Genomic DNA, 19,877 nt, shown 5'->3' on the forward strand with positions numbered 1-19,877 from the left:
CTTTCTCTAGTAACGGACATCACAGAATTCTCAAAAGCGAGAACATTTGTAAATTATACCGTATTACATTTTGTATAACTGTAATTTGTTGACGGAGAGTTATAACGGACCTAAGATCATTTTAAACTTTTGTAACCGGACCTTTGCTAAAAATAGTTGAGTAACCCTACATACTTTTGTAAGTATTGTTTTTTAACAGCCGTTGCTAAAATAAATCTTTTTTAAATACAACAGGCAACGTTCATTTAACTGCAAACCAAGGTCAAATAAATTAATTAATTACCAAACCTCATCATTTCGAGTTTACTTTTACAAATGTATATGATCGTGTGCAGGATTGCAGCGCGAGTTAGCAGCCATTTCTTTCAATAAATTTGCGAACTTTGAGCCCATTAGCACCGACGACAAATAAGTGCGTGTTGTTATCGATATCGTAGCAAATATTTGGTAATCCAAGACAAAGAAATGATTCAGGTTTTTCGTTTGCATCGACTTTAAACCTCTTGACTCTACCAAACAGGCACGGCGTTAGGGCCGGATCAATGGCGTGACCAGCCGAAAATTGTTGGGGGGGGCATAAAGTTTGAACGCTTTTGTCATTGTATTAACCGCCGCAACGAACACAAATAACAATGCTAACAAACCGTTTTCAGCAGCAACTGACTGAGTGTTAACGTAATACTTAAAAACCATTCAAAGAGCACAAACTGTCTAAAAGTAGTAAAACTACATTAATGTATAACAAACGTATTATTAACTAAATCGTTTTTGACGTAACAGTGCATGACAATTGAAGGTGTGGCGTGCCTGTGATCGACTGTTGTGGTACTGCTCATCAACGCTAAAAAGCAAATCAATAAGAGTAAAATATTATAAATTTTCGGGGGGGGCAAGGCCCCTGTAGGCCCAAAGTTTGTCTTAGCATAGTAGCTTCATGTTGTGAAGTAACAAACACAAGCTTATTTTCGTAAAATAAACATAATGAATATTTTAGTTTAGGAAATGAAACGATTTTGGCACCAGCGGTGATATCTATAGAATTATGTATATTTTTTTTAGATAGAAAACTTCGGTTGGTCGTATTAAGATGCTGCGGTGGGTTTATTTTGTTATGTGCCTGGGCCTTAAGCCCCCTCAGCCCCCGCCTTAATCCGCCCCTGCACGTCGTTTCTGGTAATCTGCGTTCTTTTCGTGACTGTATGGTACATTACAATATATCCTTATCAATCTGTAAACAGGTCAACATATTAGGGAGATGCAGCTGCCAAATGTTTTATTAGCTTTTGATTACGTTTGATCACTGATTTGATTTTACTCATAAATGGAAAGTGCAATGTTAAAAAGAACATTTCAGCAAAATGTGGAGCGGAACTTAGTTGTCCGTATTAAATTCGAAGCTGTTGTTGATATATCTATAGTATCCTACTCGATTTATTTAGAATGAACTAAAAGGGCTTTTTTTCTGTTAAATGAATACTTTTATTATCAGGTGTGAAGATTAGCACTTAGTGTGATTTCGACCACACTTTTAAGAAAACAATGAAAACAATTGCCATTTTCGTATGCTGCTGCGTGATATTCGCTCAGGTAGACCCCTTAATTAGCTTTGTAAATTGAATAATGGCATATGTTCTATACTAATCCCCCAGTTATTATTCCAATCCATCAAAGGTTGCAAATATACCATTAGGGATCGTAAGTTATCTGAATGGTAACCGTACTACAGGGGTTCTTAAACTTTTTTTACCGCGGACCCCTAAACAATTTTTTTGTCTCGCGTGGACCACGGTAGGCAAAAATGTAAAAAAATGACGTCATAAATGTACGTCACAATACGAATAGACTTTATAAATCTGCTGATTTCTTTTGAAAAATGTGAATGTGAAAGTGAAATGGAGCCGTATGCATCAGTGCAAAGCCGTTTTTATTTTATTTTTTTGATAAATATATTACTTCTTAATATAAACTAATATTTCAATTGGGTTTCATTGGCCCCCTAAAACTAGTTCACGGACCCCCAAGGGGTCCATGGACCCCAGTTTAAGAACCCCTGACGTACTATGTTATTTTACCTTGTCTTTGTTACAGGCAAAACTACTTCCGCAGCAACTGAAAGTAATCACCCGAGGTGGACTTGAAGCAACCAATCGTGAGTTCAATAACTTACACTTAGGCTTGGTATGTCCGTAACTAATGTTTTATTACAAAACCGATATTCGCTATTTCGCAGAAAAAGTATCCGATGCCAAATGACGTTATTACTATGCACGAACAAGCAAAATAGATCAGTGTTTAAAGGGTATATATTTTCCAGGTTAAAAAAACCTAACCTTGGCCTACTTTAGCCTTAAGGAGCTTAGTTTTCCTTAGTTGTATAACTCTAAAAAAAATACCTTTAAAGGTGGAATTTCTGCATTGGACTGCAAATCATGGCTAAAGTTCCTATATTAGTTTGGTACGATATCACCCTATATCAGACAAGTACTTGCAAAACGAATTTTTTGCCCCATTCCAAAATTTGACTGTGACTAGTCATTTTAAAATATCTTCTGCAATGATTTTTTTCGTTTGGAGATCGTATGGCATAGTAGTTAATAGGCTACTAGGCCGAAACTTAACAACTTTTGGGAACCCTTATGCAAAACAAGCTAAAAGTATATCAAGTGTTAAGACGGTCATATTTCATACTATGTATAGGCCCGTCCAATAAGTATTTGTCATTTGTGCTTTCAGTTGTGACCGGCAAAGGTTTCACCGGCGAAAAAGAACAGAAAGAAGATCTCGACATTTTTGATGTCAACAAAGGTAACGTATCAAAAAAGTACTGTAATATTTTTTCTGACATTTCTCGCGCAGTATTCTTTTTGGTAGAAGTACAAAGTAACCCAGAATTATTCTTCTGTAGATCTGGATTTGCGCGATGGAGACATTGCATCTTCCAACACTCGTAACTCACTAGTTAACGAGAGTGTACACTGGGAAGAGGGTGTCGCTATTCCAGTTGGCTACAGCAGCAGCCTCAATTTGGAGGTTAGTTGATTGTGCAGAAACGTATATAGCCATTTCAATCACATACGCGGAATGGTTAACGAAGTACCTATAGTATAATACTTGTTTGCTAATATAACCAAGCTTTGGGGGAAATGGTATTAAACAGTTTCTGTTTATTTTGTTAACACTGCCCAAAAATACATTTCGGTATAAGTAACCTTTAATTGTGTTTAAACGAATTATTGTTCAATCAACGTTCTGTGCTTACGTTCGCAAGGATGACAAACAAGATTAAATCTAATTTACGTCATTATCAGGTTAGTGCACCCTACCATTCCAGATCGTTTAGCCAGGCATCATGAATTCTGTGGTAGAACAACACGGGTGTTAATTGCACGTAAAATATTCATTACAAAATATTTCATAAAAACAGTATACACACTAATTTCATTTTTACCCTCTGCACTTTATATTACAATTCTTTGTTTTTGGTTAGATTTGTTTGATGTTTGTATTGACCCACAACGAACACGTATACAGGTTCTTTGTCACGAACTACAGGTTCTTGTCACGAACTTTTATGTTTAGGCTATCGCGACGATCGAGGAAGCCCGACGAGAATACGAGTTGCGAACTTGCTTGCATTTTGTCGACAGAACTATCGAGGAAAACTACCTCATGTTTGAGGCTTTAAGCGGGTAAGTTCTTCATAAAATACAAACAAGGTATAATGTAGCTTATTTCTTTGTGCTCATATAACCTATGTACCGTGTTTGCAATAATTGTGTATTTTTACAATTTAAGACAAAATTATTAGCCTTTAGAGCAGCGCAGTGAAAAAAGTATTCCAAAATATAAAACAAATATTCTTATATAAGTTTTTTTAGCGCATTGAAAAAAAAACGCCGCATTTAATTAATATCTATCTAAGTGTGGTTTCATGTAGCATACAAAAAGGGATTTTCACGGAACATCGGTTGAAAACCACTGCTTTAAAGAATTAACTGCTTTGAATTCCTCGTATGAAGACATAAAAGCAAAAAAAATAGGCCAACGGATAGCACGATTGCATGGTAATCCGGTCCCATTCGCTGGACGTTTATTGTAGTTTATAATCTTAAATGGATTTTGTTCTAATAAGTATTAACTCTTAGCCAATGCATATCAAACAATATACATCTAGTTAGGTTTGAAAGATATATACTTCAAATTCCTTAAAATGAAAGTATTTAAGATGTTGGTCGTACGTTGGTGAAGTCGGCGGAGAGCAAACGATCTCAATCGGAAGTGGCTGTGAACGAATGTCTACCGTCATCCACGAGATTATGCACGCCATCGGAATCTATCACGAACAGTCGCGCACAGATCGAGATGATTACGTCAGAATCGCGCTTGAGAATGTCGACGACGGTACGTAACTTCGTTACGCCAGGTCACATAGCGAAAAAACTTAAACATTGTGATTTATTTCCATTTTACAATAAACAAAACTGTTACAACACACTTCAACTGCACACAACGTCGGAAACTATTTTATTTTATCGTCACAAAGAATGGTTTCAAAAAACTTCAAGCACATCTGAGCTTCATAAACATTATACTAGTTTACCACTGTAACTGGAAACCGGTATCGCACATAAGCAATTCTTGTAAGAAGCTTCAGCCTGCGATAGAGCAAATATGCAACTCCTAAAATACCTTTATCTCTCAGTCCCTTTAAGAATTGCTGCAGCAACCCGGTGGCCGGGCCACAGATTTTCAAATTTACATTCTCGTAACTTTTTAAGCTTGTTAAAAGTTGTCTTAAACCATCAATATAATTTTCAAATACTTTGGTTATCAGGTAAGGAACACAACTTCAACACTTACAAATACGATTTTGTGGACGAGCGTCGTGTTTCGTACGATTATAACTCGGTGATGCACTATGGAGATACCTCGTTCTCGTAAGTCAAAATTCCTGTAGCGTATTTTTGTCAGTCTAATCTCCTGCTGCAGGTTGCTTCTACAACAAAACTTACCTTCATAAAATTCGAAAACCTATTTTTAGCAACAATTTCGAAAACTTGTTTTTTAGCAACAACGGCCTTCCAACTATTGTGACGCATGACCCAACCTATCAAGACGTGATTGGACAACGTCGAACCTTCAGCGAGGGTGATGTCACCAAGATAAATCGAATGTACAACTGTGGTAGGCAGCAATACTTTTAGAAGTTACATAGGTTTAATAGGGTTTGCAAGACCGAAATATCAATCGCATTTCAAACAATGATTAGAAAGAAATGGTTTAACACCAAAAAGTTCAGTTATGAGCAAAAAGTTCAGTTATTAAGTTAGTGAAGGTAGTTAACATTACGTTTTATGGTTAGAGTGTAACAAAAGCGTTTGTGCTGTTAACGGACTCAGCCTGGTATTTTGCCCACTCCAGGTGATACAGTGAGGCCCAGCTACACCTGCGATTTCGAGAATTCTGACGTGTGCGGATACGTAAAAGAGACCACCTCGAGCCAAGCAGATTGGTTAAGGTACACCGTCGGGGAAACACCACCTGTAGTGACGTCATTAAAGGTTCCCGATTTCGACGGATCGTTTGGAGTTTCGGGAAAAGGTGACTTTCCTACGCCAAACAATATTTTGTATAACAACAGGTAGCCTAGTAACAGGCACGACTTACAATTGACTATTAGGAAAATATACAGGATTCAAAGAGGTATAGACATATTGACTTTCCAACAGCACACAAGATATTTAGATTTATTGATAGTGAAACCTGTACTTTGCTAAGATATTATTAACGTGAAAATATATTGTTGATTATCCAGGCAGTTACATGCTCTTCCATGGAGGTAATTCACCCGCTGGTGAAGTGGCTTTTGTGAGAAGTATGAGATTCAAGTCAGTGGTGCCTCAGCAATGTCTTGAGTTTTCCTATTACATGGACCTGGCTTCTGGTAGCGGAGCTGTGTTGAAGTAAGACACTTTTCGTAGCCTTGATCAACAATTCGTAAAATCTTTGAAGTGTTTGTAGTAGCCTACATTTTTCCGTAATGTTTGAAAGTACTTTTTTCTTTTCACATTTTTAAATGCTAAATAACAACTTGGAATGTATAAACATTAGACACTACCATACGACAATTTATCAATCTACCGAACAGCGTTTACATCGCCACCATCGACCCTTTAACCGGCGACATACTCGATCTTGGATCGCCTGTAACAACTTTAAAGATAGGCGATTCAGATTGGAACATTGAACGTCTCACCATTGAAGCACCCATGCAGTACAAGCTAGTCTTTGAAGCAACCTCAGGTAAACGCTTAAAATAACTTGTCCAATTTATTTTTAATTCTACTGTTTCAAGATACCTCTAACACATACACATGATAATATGGAAATTAAACCGATTTATGGCCAAACAAAAAAAGTTATAAATATCAGTGGCTAAAAATCGACAGGCGGCGAATTTTCTGACGTGATTGCAATTGATGACGTGAACGTGGTTGACAAACCGTGCGAAACCAACTACTTTGTGATCAGGAATTACGAGGAAATGATAAATAACGCTCAACAAGGCGACTATCTCTACAGCCCTGTGTTGTACAACGAGGATGGATACGCCTTCCAAGTCCTGGTAAAATAAATAAAACTGGTTGGCTTAAAATGAACCAAAACAAGTGTACGGAAAGTTGTTTTGTTAATATTTATTGCATTGCTTAACTTTTCTTTCACCCCGAATCGAACAAGTAAAGACGGTAGGTATAAAAACTATTTCAGCTAAATATTATTCTACAAAACTTACATCCAAGTTAAATTGTTGTCAAGTCACGAAGATCGATACTTCAAACTTGTATCGGGTATCGGCTTCAAACCGATATTATCGTATATTAATCTATGCATCACGTGATGTAGGGTGTATATAGTTTCTTATCTGTATAACTCTTAAATTCAATTAATATTTTGCTGAGAAAACGTTTGGAAATTTTGTACTTTCGACTTTGTGGAAAACACAAATTATTATTTTCACAAAAAAATAGTTTCGTCCTTGTTTTGTATTAGTTAAATAATGAAGTGTTAAAGAAGTCATTCTCCTTTCGCAGATATATCCCGTCGGCTCAAGCAGTGCCGCTCCAGGGTACATGTCGCTGTACTTCATGTTGGCTCAAGGAGTCAACGATAATACGCTAAAATGGCCATTTTACGACCGTTTAATCAAACTATCGGTGGTCGACCAGCAATCCAACACGTTGACTCGCATGAACCAGTTCAGCAACTACTTTACCGAAGCAGGTGGTCCTTGGGAACAACCGACATCGGTAACCAAATAGCATTATTATTTAGATTGGATTCCACAATCCCCTAAAAAACACGTATCACGTGTTTATTTTTTGTTATGTTAAATCGTCTTTACCTTTTTGGTTTATAGAGTCGCAACAGTGGATGGGGATACAGGTCTTTCATGTCTGTGAGTGAAATTATCAACACAAGAAATTTCGTCAAGCACAATTCGCTCATGATTTCCATCGACGTCACTGGTAAAGTTGTGTTTTGGCATACACACACACACACACGCGCGCGCGCTCACACACTCGCACGCACGTATACACATTCAGAATGGATCAATTGCAGTAAATTTATGTCTAATATACGTTAAGTAATATTTTGTTTTACAGATATGACAGGTTGGCGATCCAAAATGAGCGCAGATCAAACCGAATTCGTTCGCCCATCTAACTCAATGTACATGGTCAAGGGTAGTTCCAAGAACCACCAACACGATCACAACGATGACAAAGATATAGAGATTGGATTCAAACCTTGCGAGCAGCAAGATTCGGAGAAGGATGACACTGTGTCAGAATCTGCAGCGGTGATTATCGCTGCGTCGTGTGGCACCATCGTCTTTGTTCTGATGGTCTTTGTGCTTTTTGCCTTTAACTACCAGCACCAGAAGCAGATGAGCCGTTTCTTTGATGCTTTCATGTAAGCCGGTTAACATATTGTATGTTTGAAAATGTAGTAGGCACTTCTTCAAGTTACTGTTCTATCGCGCAGAAACAGCTTTGCGAAGTGTTTACTAAACAACGAAATTGATTTGTAATACATATTCGTTTGTAAACGTAAGCATATGTAAACGTATTACCGCACAAACAACTTGAGGAGTTTTATATAGTTGGTTGGCTGCATTGATTATTTTTTTCAACATTGCTTTTAAAAAACAGGAATCGTAGCAACTCACAGCAGTTGCCCGACTACAACAGTGCTTGCTACGCTCAGAAATCCGGCGAAGTCAACATAACCATGACCACTTAGAAGTTTTCTAAGTTCAGAAGAAAAAAAGTCCGATGTGTTCAATTTAATTAACCTGATTGACAATGGTGTCATAATGTGTTTATCAATTACTTTATTAAATACTAAATAAAGTAAATGCAAAGCTGAACTTTCTGTCGTTCATTATGGGTTTTATTAATCAACGTCAGACGATATATTATTAAAAAGTCTATATAACAGCGACGCACGTCTGTTTGTGCATGCGATAGTAAAAGTGTTAAAATATTTCAATTTGATTTCCTTTTTCTTTAGTGAGCTGGTCTGTAAATTCGGTCTTCGAGTGACCAGCTAATATCCAGCGCATTGGCTTTTCCGCTACAATAATTTAATATAATTATGCTATAACACAGTGGTCGGCAAACGCCGGTCCGCGAGGAGTTGGTTACCGGTCCGTAGCAGTGTTGTCAGATTAAAATTTTGTTTAAACACGAACTGTACGTAAAAACCTGATAAAAAGTAAAAAAGCCGAACGATTTTTCTGACGTCAACCACGTTAAAAAATGATTGTTGTTGTCAAAAAATACATTCTGGCAAGCCATGTACGTATGTCTATCCTATACTTTTCAGGTGTCGGTCTGTGGTTCGTACTTTTTCATAGTGCCATTTTTTCGTGTTTATATTACGTAGGCTAACTATTGAAAGTGTCGTGTAGGGCCTGGAAATGGAATCATACATTATTATATGTTATACACAAGTGTTACTTCTTTTCAAAGAATGCGTTAAATATCCTTAATTTGACAAGCTGGTAAGAGTATAGGAATTGCTAATAATGGTATACAAGTGTAGTTTAAGAAAATACGTTAAGGCCTAAAAGTTTTATTAAAATGGGCAGCGGGCTGGGTTAAATTAAATTGCTTGGCGGGCCGGATGCCACCCGCGGGTTTCCGTTAGTTTATTAATTCCTAGATGGGAGCATCTCTTTGCGGCAAAACAAGCATAAAGTTCGCATTGAAAGTTGTAATAAATTTCCTTTCCTGAACATTTGTTGTTTTTAAGGCCGGTCCGCGACAAAATTTTAGTTTTAAACCGGTCCGCAGTGCCAAAAAGGTTGCCGATCCCTGCTATAACACAACACAACCATTTTATTACAATACTCGTGTTTTGCTGCCCGGTAAGCTGTTTCATTAGAAGTGAAGTCATGCCGATTTTTTGACAGTACGGTGACCGATGGGCGAGTCTTACCTGCTGAAATATAGGGCTACAACTTTATAAAATTTGCGACTAACACTGGATAATTGTAAAAGAGTCCAAGTACCAGCACAAAAATCTTGTTTTCCTTGTCTTTATGTATCGCAGCCGTATTATACACTGTTTCAGTTCGGGCCCTTAAGCATAGTTCTCTGGTTTGTTTAAAAACGACACGAAAAAGTGGCTTGTCTTATTTTAACTAAACTAAGGGATGAGTCAAACTTTAAAGCTCAAGGTCATAATCCTTTTTGACATTATAGAAAGACACTTGTGTTAAGACTCGTTTTTAACGACGAACGTTTGGTTAAAGGAGAAATATTTTTTTTCTTCTAAAGCCGTTGTTTTCCCCACCTGATCTCATACCTGGCAACATTGCTTGAGATTTTGCTTTATGTTCGTTCAAGTTTGCTTAGCACACATCACCTTATCAAGCTGTAAACGGACTGTCGAGTGTTTGAACGCTAAACTTCGCCTGAAGAGTTTGATAAGATTGTCTTGAGACGTGCTGACAACCTATAAAGAGAGCAACTTTGGATCGGAATAAATCACAATCAGTGGACTATTCTCCGCTCCGTATTAGTATAAGGAACTATCAGTTTTATTAGATTTTTTCTGGTTTGTTGATAGTAATATATATATACAAAGTTAAGTTAAAACTCGTTAAAAACACTGTTTAGGTGACATAAGTACGATTAGCACTCACTGTTTAAACGACTACACCTGTCAGAAAAATGAAATCTATCGCAATTATTTTATATTGCTTCCTACTTGCGCAGGTAATGAGATTACTGCTATAAAACTTTCGTTGATGTCTTTCCTTACGATGCAGTGGTTTGCACTCTTGAGCATCTTATAAAAGCCTGTTTTGTGATAAATTTTAGGTATTTCTTTTATTAGTTAATCATATACTTACTGTTAATGCGACACCATGTAACGTTAAAATGTTTTTAAAAGAAACCTATTGAGCTCTCACGGCACCTTGGCGTAGCTCAGAAAATGGAAAGTGGGAACTAACAATGCACTTTAAATATGGCTAATGGTTGTTTAATTTTTTGTACACTTCTGTTGATGGTATTTAACTATTTTTACAAATTCAGGCGAAATTAATTCCCCAACAACTAAGAGTGAGTACCAGAGGTGGAATTGAAACAAGTAATCGTAAGTACAGAAAGAGGTGGCACGGCTAGTAGTTTTATAAAATATTGGCTTTAGCAAACATAATGATTTACTGAATGTAATGAATATAATAAACCTAATGATTACGGTGGATTATCGACAATTTAGCTGATGAAACACTTATTTTCGTTTCAACATCCGCGTCCATGAAGATACATATGTATCGGGTCACAACAGGGCCGTAACTTTACCCGTTTGGTCCCTGGTGCAATCTTCAGGGAAAATAAATTATTTATGACGTCATAAAGTTACGCTTTTACGGGACGTCACAAAGTTTCGTGGAAACGTCACAAAGTTTCGTGGAAAAGCAAAAAGATGCGTTTAGTTTAATAAAAAACTTTTTTTTTAAGTGCGATGAGACACAGGGCGCCTTTGGGCTAATACGTTTTATTTTTAAACACTGCTATAAAACACCAGAAACATAACTCAAAGAGGAAATAAAACATTTTTTGAGGGGCATTGCCACGTGGCCTTTCCATTCTCAACCATATTTTAAGACGCCCGCGTGTTAAAATATTGAATATTAAGTTACGGTTTAGTATTTTTGCGTACATCGTCAAAAGTAACAAATGCGAAAACTAAAATCGTGCCTAACTCAGTATAAACGTATGAGTTCCATACGTACAAAAAAACACGTTTTTTGTTTGAAACGTGTTGCTCATAGGACGTTATAACATTAAACGAAAAAGCTGCCAATAGGGTTTTACATCTGGTGGATTTTAAGTACAATATTTACAATAGATTATTAGATTATACCATATACATTTTTTACAGTAAAAATGTACACGGGCCCTCCTGTTCTGGGACCCAGGTGCACTGTAGTGGCTGAACCGGAGGTAGTTGCAGCCCTGAGTAACACTTATATAGGGATTATGCAAAAGGGTTTATATTTCGTTTTATAAAAACTTTGTTTGTGACTTTATTTTAAATTGGTCAGATTAAGTTGTTAAAATTCTGATACTTGTTTAACCCACATTGAAATTTTGGATGCAGTTGACTACTGCCGTTAGCTTAAGGTTGTAAATGCTTACAAGGCGGTCAATTTGTAACAAATCTTGATTGCAGTTGTTGTGGGCCAGGGATCGAAAGATGAAATCGACATAAGTGAGGATCAGGACATCTTCGAGATTAACAAAGGTGCTCATTTAAAATTTTATGCTAAATCACGGTTACAAGTTTATTATAGGGAAAATATATTACAATCAAATCTATATCGTATTTTTTATAGAAATATTAACAAAATTCGTCAATGCCAACAAAAACCACATAAAATTAAACAAACCCATTGGAGTCATAGCGTATTTAATTTTTTTTTCACTTTAGACAAGAATTACCGCGATGGCGATATCGTTTCTTCCAACACACGTAGCTCGCTCGTGAACGAAACTAGACACTGGCCAACAACTGTGATTCCTGTAGCCTATGTCGCAGGATTGAATTTGAAGGTTGGTTAAAGTTTTTTTTTTGTAACGATACACACGCGTTCGACTGCTAAAATTTGTGTTCTTTAAGGCGATTGCAACGATCGAAGAAGCCCGGCGTGAATTCGAAATGCGAACATGTTTTCGTTTAGTCGACTGGACTGATGAACCCGATTACATTTTATTCGAGGCTTTGGGCGGGTGAGAAAGACGGCTTATTTGTCTTTAAAGGTTGCATATATAGCCTATACAGTTATTAGGCTACAGACAAAAATAAACCACGAGTAAACTATGGACGTAAAACATATCAAGTGAAACGTTTATGGTAGCTTTGTGTTGGACAATGGCGACATTAGCAGAATACGATAAGTCAAAACATCGCCTGACGAAGGTTTTGTTTGCCTTGAATTAAACAATATTTTTTTTTTTGGTTACATATTCGTTTGGGGCAGTTCGTATACTCAGCAATGCCCTTGGGGACCTGTTGAGCAAAATAGTACTAACGGCAGAATTGCATACACAGAAAGAAGACAGAAGTAAACTAACAATCTGTCCGTTCACGCGCAATAATTACAACGCGAGGTAAAGAAATTCGAAGAGTTACCACATTGGATTATCGCACCTTACCACAAATGGCTTACATTACTTCTAGTCAAACAATGAAATCGTCGTTTTTTATATTTTTGTAAATTTTCAGTTGTTTTTCGAGCGTTGGTATAGTGGGCGGAAGTCAAACAATCTCAATAGGAAGTGGGTGCGAGAGGATGTCGGTTGTCGTCCACGAGATTATGCACGCCATCGGCATTTTCCACGAACAGTCGCGCACAGATCGAGATGATTACGTCAGAATCGCGACAGAGAACATCGACGAAGGTAAGTGTCACTTAATAACAACACAACTCAGAATGGTGCATCTCTGTAATCGTGCTTTAATCCCACACACAAAATTCTAGACAGGGTGTACAACTTCAATACGTACGACTTGGCGTACATAGATAACCGAAGAGTATCCTATGATTACAACTCGGTTATGCACTACGGAGATTACTCCTTCTCGTAAGTTGAAAAAATATTTAGGCCTATAGGCTAATGGCAGAAGATAGCTTTTTAAAATACAAGAAGTAATTGTTATTTGAACATGGTTAAGTCAACGCAGTTTTTGCTGTTTATGTATTGTTTAGTGTTACGATCAACGGCTAAACACATGTGTCAACAATAAGTTGTATGCAGAATAAACGATCTTCCAACCATTGTGACCCATGACCCCTCGTTTCAAGATGTGATTGGTCAACGCCGAACATTTAGCGAGGGTGACGTTACCAAGATAAACCGAATGTATAAGTGCAGTAAGTATAGTTCCTATAAATGCTTAAACAACTTTAAGTTCGCATCATGTAACACATTTGTTTTAAAAATCCGATTTTAACAACTAAGTTAAATTTATTCCCAATTTGTAAGAGCCAAAATGTATAACTTTCGCGTTTTGTTTAACATTGTTTTGTTTCATTTTATGGTATTGCCACGGAGCGATAAAGTTTGTCTTATCCTCTTTTTTGGCACCTTTTTCCTTTTTCTGCTTTACCCAGGTTGCTGATGACACCTTCCAACAATTGGGCAGTATAGTGTGGTCCACTTTTAACCTGCATGCCACTGACAATATTTCAGTTTACTCAGTTTTAATTGCTACCAACTAGTTTATAGGTTTGCATTGTTTTGTTTGTATAAAGAAATAGAGACTAATGATACCTATTTTGTGGTAAGTCATGTTTCTCCTAAACTTATAACTAACTGCCTTTGATTAGGACGAAAAATAATTTTTGTTTAAAATTAAACTAATATTAAAATTTTCTATTCGAAAAGGCGACACTATAAGGCGATCCTACACTTGCGACTTCGAGAATCCCGACGCGTGCGGATACGTTGAAGAGAGAGACCAACCGGGCTGGTTTAGGTACGCTATCGGAAAAGTACCACATGTGTCGAAGTCGGCAAACGCACCCGTTTCAGATGGAACCGTTGGCGAAGCGGGAGAAGGTTGAGTATATATATTCTTTTTAGACGGCCAAAAAATATATTCTTGATTTAAAGTGAAAATCTTCTTCTAACCCAGTGGTTCTCAACCTTTTATGCTTCGTGGCCTCCTTTGAAAGGCTTTCGACCCTCGTGCCCCCCCCCAAAATACCAAGCATTGCGTTTAACGTATTTAGTTGTTTTACTTCTTCACATTAATAACAAATACAGCCATTAATCAACGAATAAATGCACTTACTTCTAAAAATTGTACAAATAAGGCATTTTAGTTTAAATTAACTTAGTTAGTCATTACAAATGTTGTTCTATGACGCCATCTGGTTATTTTTTATATTCGGCTCTGTTTTGTAGTGAGCCAAGCGATGTCGCCACATTCGTCGAGATGATTTCTCGACTTTGTTTTATTAATGCGTTACTATTAGCCTACTTGAATGTTGGCCTAAAAATAACCTTGCATATTTGAATAACCCTGTAGCGTACTTTGTGCATTGTACGATGGAATGCTTCTTTTGCAACTGAACGCCTTTATAGGAAATTGCGAAATCGTTACACCTGGCATTGCACACTAGTTGCTCGCCTAACAGCATTTGTCTGACACTTGATGATTAGACAAGGGTATCGGCAAGTAATAATTAACCGCCCGAAAAAACGCTGACGTCGCAATGTATGGCTACGTAATAAAGCTGCACAGTAATTGTTTCGCCACGGCGACATAGGCCTTTAACCAAACTTGCCAGTCGCGAACGACCAATTAGGCGTAACTTTCCGCGATAAAACGAATAAAAATGATCTAATATTCTACTTTAAACATCCCTATACTGACAAGTCAAAGCACGTGTCAAAAAATGGGTTACAAAACGTTACAAGAACGTTTACAGTCATAATAAAAAACACAAAATTCAGTTAACTGGTAAATTTTAAAAATAGTGGCACTTTGGTTTTCCTAATGTCTAACTAGAGAGTTATGCCCGTGCCCCCCCAATCACCACTTCGTGGCCCCAGGGAGGGCCGAGAGTCACGGTTGGGAAACCCTGTTCTAACCTAACACACACACTACATAGGTAGCTACATGCTGTTCAACTCAGCCTATTTAAATGCTGGAGAAGTGGCTATTATGAAAAGCATGAGATTTATGTCGGTCGTTCCTCATCAATGTCTCGAGTTCTCTTACTACATGGACCTAGTTGCTGGAAGTGATGCGTCAATAAAGTGAGTTGAGCGTGTATTAAGTGCCACGAAATCTTACTACCGGTAATGAGTTGAGTATTGTAATTTAAGCTAGAATGATAGTAAAACTTCTTCAACACAGCATCGATTACAAAGTAATTAAAGATACAAATTTGGTTAAAAATTGACACATTTTAAGAACTTATTTCTACATCCGCAGTGTGCACATTGCAACCATAGATAATTTGAGTGGGGTTATAGATGATCTTGGATCACCAGTGACAACTTTGTCTGGAGACCACCAATCAGATTGGAACACTGAGCGTCTCACTATCGTAGCTCCTGCGGAGTACAGACTCGTATTTAAAGCAACATCAGGTTAGTTGCTAAAGTTTTATGGACAAGGTTTTGTTATTTGATTAAAACTATCCACCGATCATAAAATAAAGCATCTTTCTTGTCTCATAAAAAAAGGAAGCGAGGATTTTTTTTATGTAGCATCAAGCCGGTTGATCTTAAACGCATCAATTACGAGACACCCTTTAACCGTATTAAGCTGTCGATTTATCAAATAATAATAGGTGGACACTCTGGTGATGCGATTGCAATTGATGACGTGAACGTAATTGACAAGCCGTGCGAAACCAACTACTTTGTGATCAAAAATTACGCAGAGATAATTAACAGCGCATCACAAGGAGACTATATCTACAGCCCTGTTTTTTCTACTGAGGATGGATACGCCATGCAACTTAAAGTATACCTTAAAATAAACAAAGCAACTTACCGTACACCGATAAGAAACATATTTTACCAGATAAGCTACGATGGCATTACTGGATTATTTTCAAGCTTATTAGAAGGAAACGCTACCTTTATCTCAGTTTTATGTGTATTTCAAATAATGGGGTTATTTATTTAAATATATGTGTTGATAAATATGTGAATACATAAAGAGCAATGGTGTACAAAAGCTGCAATGAAAATATTCCCCAATAAAACCCCTGGAATGTTTTTATGATGCCACTATTTCCGTAGATTTTTTAAATAAATGACTGTTTTTTTGGCGCTAAGGTTTGATTTTTATCCAGCTGTACCCGGTTGGTCGAGAAGGGGCAGACGCAGGGTATATGTCCATAAGCGTGTTGATGGTCAAGGGAGTTAACGACGACAAGCTTAAATGGCCCTTCTACAACCGACTGGTAAAAATGTCGGTGGTCGATCAGCAATCCGAAACACTTACGCGCATGAATCAGTTCAGCAACCTTCTGACTGAAGAAGGTGGTCCGTGGGAAAAGCCAACGACGGTACGTGCGTTGATGCTTTGATTTACCAAAAAAAATTCTTAAATTTATCACAACAAAATGCTAGTTGTATGCTAAACGAGAACTCTAAAGCTAACCCTATAATGTTATTTTCATTCAATGTTGTTTGTTCTGGTTTAAACACATACATTTTATGATTTCTACCCCTTTTTAACTGTGCCGGTTTATATTAAACCTAGCGTATGTTAACGACACTTTATTTTGTTTCTGAGTCTGTTAAACTTAATTTGTTTAAAAGGAACTATAAATAAAGAGTGGTAAATTAGAAATAAAGAGTGTTAAGATCAACTCAGCTGGACAATTAAAAAACGATCGATGACTTTCTTTATTCTCTGCCCAGAGCCGTAACTCAGCTATAGGGTACTATAACTTCATGAGGGTGTCTGATATCACCAACACCAGAAACTTCGTCAAGCACAACTCACTTATGATTTCCGTCGACGTCACTGGTAATTTATAAGTTGCTTGCTAAAAGCTTTGTAATTTGTACCTTACTATATTATTAGCTGAGCAAATGTATTAAATTATCAAAATAGCTGCTAAGCTGAATGTTTGAAGTCCAACAAAACAAACATGTTTTTTCTCATCGAAAAGATTTGTTTGTTTAAAGTCGTAATACCAATTATTTTAATATACAAACATTAGGACTAGTATTGTAACTAGTAGTTTGTTTCGATATTATTAATCGGTTTTCTTAACAGTTTTTCAACTCATGTTATTTATATTGAATTTTTTGAGAGTTTAACCACATCTTTACTACACTTATGTTTTGCAGATATGTCACCTTGGGCTAACTCAAAGTCTAACGGACATAACCAACTACGTCGACCGCCCAAAGCAATGCACATGGATCAGACAAAACACGACGACATTAACATTTCTGTAGAGATACAACAACCTGACCGAGAGGAAAAAAGCAGCGATTACTTGACTGAATCCACGGCAGTGGTAATTGCTGTCTCGTGTGGTGCGATCGTGTTTGTTCTCATGGTATTTCTGCTTTTCGCCTTCAGCCATCTGCACCTAAATCAGATGAAACGATTTATTGACACCTTAAGGTAAGAGCTCGAAGTTGTATGATCCTAATTTTTCTGTTCAATGTTGCCTACAATTCATATAGTCGGCAATTATTTTTCAAGTAGCAGACTAAAACAAAACTCAGTAAGGTATCGGCGGCAGTAATATACTTTCCATTAGTCTTACTCTTATCAATAAACGTGTGGCTTATGACAAAGCAAATTTGTTAGGTCAATTGCGCCCACGGATTTATGGCTGCACAGAGAGCACAAAACAGTGCATTTATCTTATTAAAATTCTTAGTTGGATAGGTGTTACCCACGGTGCAATGGCAAAATTGGAAAGACGTTTAAATTGCATTAAATATTAATATTGTGCAGAACTTGCAAATTTGTATACAGACCGTACGTCGGCGAAACATTCGCTGTGGAGAGTTCCATGGCATATACGAAAACTGCGTAGTTGAAGCAATCGTGAGACATTGGAAAGTAGAACACAACAAAGGAAATCATATTCAACTAGTTTTGGGAAATATAATCGTTATTATCGGCGTAGACAACTTCGTTCGTCAACATCAGGGCCTAAGCATGACGCCTTTAGACTAAGATTTATTTACGGCGCAAATATGGCACAAAGTCAAATAAGATGCGCGGAGAGTTAGAAGTTGATTTTTGGTAATAGCGCCAAAATGTATAAGGCATTGTCCCGTGCCTTAGAATGAGTGCGTTTTATTTACACGTTGACTACAGCCTACTTAATAGTCCTGTGTGTAAATTATGCTGTTGAGAAATTAACCTTTTTTCCTAAACTTAAACTTTTTCAGAAAACAAGACAATTCTGATGAGCTGCCTGACTACAACAGTGTGCGCTACTCACAAAAATCTGGTGAAGTCAACATATCCATGACCACTTGAGACCTGAAGAACATTATGCTCCTCGCATTATATAATTGTCTTGAAATTTGGTAATTTCCAAATTGTAGTAATTTTTCGTTTGAACAATAAAAATATTAAATGGGAGTTATTTCAATAAATTTTGAAACAGGAAAAACAAAAAGTAAACAGAGTTACTACTACCTTTAATACTTATTTATAGCTACGGTTTTGTGACTGAGATCCTATTTACCAAATGAAGTTAATACTGCACCCTTTCCGAGTCGCACTCGACCCATTCTGTTAAAACATAAACCCTAACTATGAAAATTGAAAACAAAAAACTGTTTTTAGGTTAAAAACAAAAACTAATTAACAAAAAATTACCCATCTCCTTTATATAGGTATGCTTTCCTCGAAAATTAACATTATTGATAAAATGTAGTATGGATGGGTGGGAATTAAGTCATTTTTGAGATAAGTTAATTTAAAAAAATATTTTTAAATATATTTTTTTTAAAAATATTTTTTAAATTAACGAGTGCGAACTACTTGTCTTTTTAATCGAAACGTCGCAGTGAGAAACAATGCAATGCATATTTCATTGGTTTACTTCATATTATTTACCAATAGTTCAAACTGGCGCTAAGTTTTTTTCTACTGTCGAAGTAATTTTATTTATAAATTTATTTTACTAACTTTACTAATAACTAAAAATGAATACCACATATTTTTCCAAAATAGCTAAAAAATGATTCGATATCATCTAAATATCTACATACAAACATTGTCTGGCGACCTAGATCAGGGTGGTCCAAGGTTGACAGCATCGCGGGCCACAATGTTTTCCAGCTCCTAAACTTGCTTTTATAGTCGGACTTGTGCGCAAATGAAATCGAGTGTTATTGAGACTGAGGAAAATGGTGTGCGCGAAGCGTGAAAGAATTGCGTATTTGACAAAACTTAGAAGACTGCTTTATATAAGCTTGAAATGTTCGAGAAAACCGTACGTATCTTAGTTAAGTTTTTTCGCGCAAAAAGATTTTACCCAGTTAAATTTGGCTGAAATTGCATCTTGAAAATGGTCAGAGTGTTAGCCTAAAGTCACAGTGAAAACCTCTTAACCAATACTTTCCAGCAACGCGATTATATTTTATCGTTCAATTAGTTTTTTTGATTTTATAGTAATTAATATAGGGTCATACTTTTCATGTTATGTTTATATTAAAAAGATGGAAAACAAAACACAAATATAACTTATGAGTTCGCAAAACAGCCATTTTGGTTACATATAGGACAAACTGCGGCTTTTCCTAAACCGGTTTATATACCAAAATTAAGCGTTCTTACCACCCCTG

At 36.8% G+C, this 19,877-nt stretch overlaps 2 protein-coding genes across 2 annotated transcripts; both read left to right on the top strand.

Annotated features, from left to right (window-relative positions):
- The first annotated feature begins 1,539 nt into the window (after window positions 1-1,539).
- Window positions 1,540-7,978, top strand: LOC146164004 (meprin A subunit alpha-like). The gene is made up of 15 exons (XM_083380649.1): window positions 1,540-1,587; window positions 2,089-2,149; window positions 2,734-2,805; window positions 2,906-3,030; window positions 3,580-3,689; window positions 4,226-4,401; window positions 4,835-4,937; window positions 5,069-5,184; window positions 5,422-5,601; window positions 5,816-5,963; window positions 6,149-6,303; window positions 6,450-6,625; window positions 7,092-7,307; window positions 7,418-7,526; window positions 7,665-7,978. The coding sequence occupies exons 1-15, from the start codon at window positions 1,540-1,542 to the stop codon at window positions 7,976-7,978; spliced, it is 2,109 nt and encodes a 702-aa protein (XP_083236775.1).
- Window positions 7,979-11,465: 3,487 nt separating this feature from the next.
- On the top strand, window positions 11,466-18,561 carry LOC146164005 (meprin A subunit alpha-like). Its single transcript, XM_083380650.1, has 15 exons — window positions 11,466-11,538; window positions 11,752-11,823; window positions 12,010-12,131; window positions 12,199-12,308; window positions 12,805-12,984; window positions 13,065-13,163; window positions 13,338-13,453; window positions 13,968-14,141; window positions 15,200-15,347; window positions 15,526-15,683; window positions 15,887-16,062; window positions 16,397-16,612; window positions 16,971-17,079; window positions 17,406-17,688; window positions 18,471-18,561. Exons 1-15 carry the CDS (start codon window positions 11,466-11,468, stop codon window positions 18,559-18,561), a joined length of 2,127 nt encoding a protein of 708 aa, XP_083236776.1.
- The last annotated feature ends 1,316 nt before the right edge of the window (window positions 18,562-19,877 follow it).

Source organism: Ascidiella aspersa, chromosome 2 (genome assembly GCF_963924565.1).
Source record: "Ascidiella aspersa chromosome 2, kaAscAspe10.2, whole genome shotgun sequence".
NCBI classification, from domain to species: domain Eukaryota; kingdom Metazoa; phylum Chordata; class Ascidiacea; order Phlebobranchia; family Ascidiidae; genus Ascidiella; species Ascidiella aspersa.